Source organism: Pundamilia nyererei, unplaced genomic scaffold (assembly GCF_000239375.1).
Source record: "Pundamilia nyererei isolate P.nyererei 1_Seehausen unplaced genomic scaffold, PunNye1.0 scaffold00082, whole genome shotgun sequence".
NCBI classification, from domain to species: domain Eukaryota; kingdom Metazoa; phylum Chordata; class Actinopteri; order Cichliformes; family Cichlidae; genus Pundamilia; species Pundamilia nyererei.
In genome coordinates this window covers 2,610,724-2,616,268 of record NW_005187483.1, presented here as the reverse complement: position 1 = coordinate 2,616,268, position 5,545 = coordinate 2,610,724, and the positions used below count along the sequence as shown (strand labels likewise).

At 39.2% G+C, this 5,545-nt stretch overlaps 1 protein-coding gene across 1 annotated transcript in view; it reads left to right on the top strand.

The window, feature by feature from the left end:
* Nucleotides 1-5,545, top strand: part of gpat2 (glycerol-3-phosphate acyltransferase 2, mitochondrial) — a 174,874-nt gene that overhangs the window by 128,294 nt on the left and 41,035 nt on the right. The window contains exon 3 of the mRNA XM_005738287.1: nucleotides 4,769-4,875. Within this exon, the coding sequence (XP_005738344.1) occupies nucleotides 4,801-4,875 (75 nt within the window). The 5' untranslated portion in view covers nucleotides 4,769-4,800. The remainder of the gene's footprint in view (nucleotides 1-4,768; nucleotides 4,876-5,545) is intronic.

The following is a 5,545-nucleotide window of genomic DNA, read 5'->3' as shown; positions in this document are numbered from 1 at the left end:
TCCCCTCCCTCCAGAATTCCCAGATAACGACTCAACGACCCAATTTACATATGAATGACTAGACAATTTAGCTTCCACTTGGCTGAAGCTAAAGCCTAGCTAAAAGCCTACCAGCCATTTGGCTGCTCTCGGGTTTTATAGGTAGAAAGGTAGAAGCCTGGGGGTGCTAGTCTAGTAGATCAGCTGCCTGTTCAGTATAATTCAAATGACACCACTTCCAGGTATATGTTGCCGTTTTGACGCAAGCTTACAGTAATTCGTTGCTGTCTGAATTGTTCACATGGTGTGTTTACAACATAGTTATTTTTGTTTGCAGAAGGAAATCCTGGCTCTAAAGACACCACTGACAGAAAAATATCCAAATGTGAAATGCTGCTATTTTCTGGGCGTTACCTTTGATATTTGATAGACAGGTTATTAGGCTAATTAGCTACCAGTGTCGGTTACAGCTGCAAAAGTGCGTCTTGATGACGTTAGTGTTCAGCATTACAAGGACTGTTGCAGGGTAGAGGGGCTTGTAAAGCTAATTTGTATGCTGTGGGGATTTCAGCTGTGACAGCATTCAAAACAAACACAGTAAACAAGTTTCTACTGCAAGAGGTGAGTTTTACAAATTCTGTGTTTGAGGTGATGCTGTAATTGTTACTTTTTAAGGTTATTGTTAGCTACTATAATCTTGTTGATTATTTAGCTATCAGTGAAATGCAATCCTTTTTTGCCATCAGTGCGGTGTTCAGCTAAATTCAGTATACGTAATGCGCTCTGACAGCATTCAGAGTAACCTTTCCATTTGTCAGATTAAGAGTGTTAATGTTGTCCTTGTGTATTTCAGTTTAAGTTCTTTAAGCTGTTCTGACAGAAACATGCAGTTCATTTCTGTGTGATTCCTCTGCTGCTTTGACATTGCCGTGGTTTAATAGAAAAATTTACAGTTTATCTTTTAAAGCTTTTGCAGAAAATCCAAATGATACCTGCATAGAGATTTAAGGAGAAACTCTTCCTGCGTCCCGCATGGACAGCAGTGTAGCTCATTGATTTCTGATACACAACAAGAGGGTCATGGGTTTTTACCCATCTAGGGCACACTTTCTTGTGTTTTTCCCTGGAGTTACAGTTTCTCTCATCATCTAAAATGATTTTTTGGTGCTGCCTATCTTAACCCTATCTGAAGAGTTTCCTTTCAGAGTTGAATTGTTCTAGGAGGTGTGGAGGATGAATTTTAAACAAATGTATTCTGTTATCTTCTCTGTGTGCAGCTCCTTTACAGATAGATGAGCTGTTATTATTGTAATTATTGTAGCATATGTGTACGCTGGTTAAAAAATTAAAGGAACACTTTGAAATCATCAATCTCAATGTGAAAAAAGTCAGGCTCAATATCCATCTTGATATGGACTGAGTGAGGTGTTAGAAACTAGGATAACATATTCTTTGATGAAAGAACTAAATTGATAGACAACCAGAAAATCAAAGAGAGGAAAAAAAGACTTTTGCTAGAATTTCATTGCAGGAACTTAAAATGGTACTCAGTAGTTATTGTGTTCCCTGTGTTTGAATGAATGCCTGACAATGTCGGGGCCTGCTCCTAATCAGACAACAGATGGGATATGGGATTTTCTACCTGATACTTAATGGCCTGGGTTCCAATTTCCAGCGTCGAGTTTGTGCGTCACTCCATGGATTTGCCTCCCCAAACCATCATTGATCCGCCATCAAACCGGTCATGCTGAGTGATGTTACACGCATTATAATGTTCTCCAGACATTTTCACGTCTGTCACATGTTGTGGTATTCTGGAATTCTACAGCAAATTCCAGTTGGGATTCACAATGCCAGACAAGGCAAGCACCGGATAGCTCCCTCAGGCCAACTTCAAGAAGTTTATTTCTGATTGTTTGGTCAAAGACCTTCACACCAGTGGCCTGCTGAAGGTTCATTTTGTAGCTCTAGCAGTGCACAGCCGGTACCCACTCAGGGTGTGAGGAAGTTCTTTTTCAGTTTCTTAAATAGGACGTGCAAGAGAACATTTGAGGGGTTGCACCAAGGAGCAGTACATATAAAACAAATAAAGATTTTTATTTATTAATTTTTTAATACCGATGGGCCAACTGACCAACTAATGTTTAATGTTCTCGGTCTGGTCAGCTTTGCGTATGTCTAATTATGCACCAGTCCATTTCATGCATCTGTGATGCATGCCCCACAGTGGCGCAGACAAATGCTGACAACCACACACTAACATGTTGTCAGCAAGGAAGCTCTTTGCTGTGAGTAAGTCCAAAGTAAACACTGAGGGGACCACCATGAAAATGTTTATAACAACAAATCTAATCAGAAAGTTAAATCACCCTCACTCAGCTGAACCTGAATTTTTTATAGAAACAAATAAAGGTTAAGTGGCTTAAGCTAGAGCCAGCAGCCTTGGTATGAGCAAAGGATCAAAAGCATTTACAGTATGAGGAAAATTAGGGAGATGAATGAAAAATGAGTAAAGGGTTGGTGTCCTATTGTCTCGTCACAAACATAAATAAAATAATCAAAATAACTGACATTTGTTTTGTTATCTAAATCTGTTGCACCTTCTTCTGTTTAGGAAGATAGAAAATGTCAGGTAAAGGTGAGGAACCTGTTTTCAGAGAATTATTTGTTCCTCCTTCCAGCAGCAAAATATAGTATATTCAGTTGTTTATGTAAGAGGAGAAACCTGTAACTTACTAAGGTTTGGAGGAAATTGTAAAGTTTATTAATTTCATTTCATTAAAATATGAAAAAAATAATTAGCATTGAATAAAAGTTGATTTTGGTGTCATTTATAAATCTCGGAAAGAAAACTGGAAGCTGCAAAAATCAGTACTTTGCAATGTAGTTGACCGATGCCAATGGGTTGCAACTCTAATTTGCAACTTTAAATCATGTAAAGCTACTCTAATAGTCCAAGAATAAAAAATATTTAGCAGGAAAAAAGCAATAACACCCCCTTTAAAGCCTCTGCTATTAACTCCTGGTTAACCCTACCCTAGACATGAATGCACCAGCTGACATCCCTTTGACTGCTGCTCTAAAATGATCCTCACTCTAATCTGTCCTGGCATCTTTTAATGGCTTTTGATTTTTAATCTTATTAATTCTTAATTATTTCTCATCATGGGCCCACTTAGGTCTGAGCTGTCACGTTGGCAAACTACAGCATATTAATTAAATACTATAATTGATCAGTTAAGTTTTAACGAGTGGAAGAGTCAAGCAAGAATAAATATGAGTGCTCTAAGGAGGTACCTGCGGCCCAGATCTCAATGTTGAAGTGAATGTTTTTACACGACTGCATTAATTTCTGTACTGTATGTTGACTGGTAAGATGGCACATAGAAAATTAAAATCTTGTTTGCAGTGTTACGTTGACCTGGCCTTGGCATACTGCTGTCTCTAGCTGTTTCCATGTGGTCTTGTATTCCCTTGAGTGGATTATATAACCCCATTAGAGACTTTGCTGTTTCTCTGCCTGTGTAATTTACAGTTTTACACTCTTTACTCCCATTTTGCTGCCTTGTCTCTTTCATCACCTGCCGCACCTGTGAAACACTACAGAGCCCTGGGAAGCTCTTATCAATGTCTGCCATTTCCCACAGGAGTTGGTAATGAATGTGGGAACTTGAGCCAGTTGAAATGGAGCGTCTTCCCATGGGGAGGGCTTAAGTTTTAATTAGCAAAGTTAATAGGGCAGAATGGGATCAACACAGTGAAAGACAGAGATGCAAAGGAAGAGTCTTTCATTGTGCCTAATGAGACTCCTGAATCGCGTTGATGTAGCCAAAGAAAAAGGTTTATTTGAAGGCAGCAGCACACGTCTTCACCCTTTTGTAGTAGAATCAAAAGCCTTATACAAACCAAAGGTAATCTCTCTCAGGATGGTGGCTTTTATGCTTGCGTAGCTCTCCCTTTGGAGAGTGTGAACTTGAATTAATCTGAATTAAATCTACCTTAATTTCAGATGATTACTCACTTGAGCTCCACCACAGCCAGTGCTATCAATTAGATAACCTGTTTAAGCTAGATTGTATTACACTGTGACCTATGTTGCCAACACTCATTACTATGGTTCAGAGTGGGCAAGGGACCAGCATCAGTTACATAAGAGCTGTTTTTCAGCTGATGGCTATGTTCCCTGCTTTTAATGATTTATAACCTACTAGTGAGCATTCGTGCAGCTTCACCTGTGTGTTGCTGAGCAAGGACAGCCTCGAGTTCTTCAACATCTCTAACCTCTTAATGGCAGTTCTGTCCTTGTTTGATTCCTACCTGCATATAGAAGTAAGCAGAAAACTTTTAAAGTGAAGTTTGCCACTAGAAGTCCAATAAGAGGAAGCAATAGGAGACCAATTCAGTGATACTAGCAGCAAGAGGCTGATATCCCTTAATTTGAAAAGAATGAAAGGCGTGTTGAAGAATTTGAGAGAATTTGTGATGGTGCAGGGCAAGAAAAGGGTTTGTTAGGTGGGTGAAATTGTAGCTAAGGGCATTGGGAGATACTATCAAGAAGGAAGCTGAGATTGTGTGTGGATGAGTGTTTGTTGTCTTAAATCGCAAGGTGGAAGTCTTTCTCTGAGCCCTATGAAATGCCTTCAAATTATTCCAAAAAGCACTAAAAATATTTACATGTGATCACAAGCATACATTACAGTATAATCCAACATAACGTCAGAATGCAGCATTTTTGACATGACTCCTCATACTCTTTTTTTTCCTACCCAATCTCTCTCTGTTTTTTTAGGGTTGTGGTTGTAAATCAGCAGGGGCCTCACCATGGAGCAGGAGAAGAATGATGGGATAAACAAAGACACAGTCCTTCCACTTCCAATTCAGCAGAATAGACCCGCTGTAAGAAGTGCCTGCATGTCTCTCTCCCACTGTCATCTCCCACTTACTCCACGGGCACTAATCTCAAAAGCTTTGTTCTTCACAATCACGAGAGAACATGCGTGGCCCCTTGTGTTTAATTCTGTTTGATGTGCCAAATCAGTGGATGTGATGCATCAGTGAGTCATACATGCCCGTCAACAAATGAATATAATTTTTAAAGGAATACTGACGTTATGGTAAATATGCCTATGTATTTCATTGCACCGAAACGAGGACGTCTATACTGTACCATTTTCACATCTGACTTTGTGTGTTAGGTATTCAGCTGGAGGCGATTAGCGTAGATCGGCATAAAGACTGAGAGGAAGAAGAAATCATTAACAAGCATTCAAAAAGGATTTAAACTTCGTAGTATGTATTATCTGTACAGAGAAATTAAAAGCAGTGGTTTGAAAAGGATACATTTAGTCGCAGTATTTGCTACTAATTTGTTCCCTATAGATTTCCAGAAATGCAGATTTCTACAGGTGTCATTTTGAATGTTTTTAAGTCACAAAAAATATACAGTGGGGCAAAAAAGTATTTAGTCAGACACCGATTGTGCAAGTTCCCCCACCTAAAATGATGACAGAGGTCAGTAATTTGCACCAGAGGTACACTTCAACTGTGAGAGACAGAATGTGAAAAA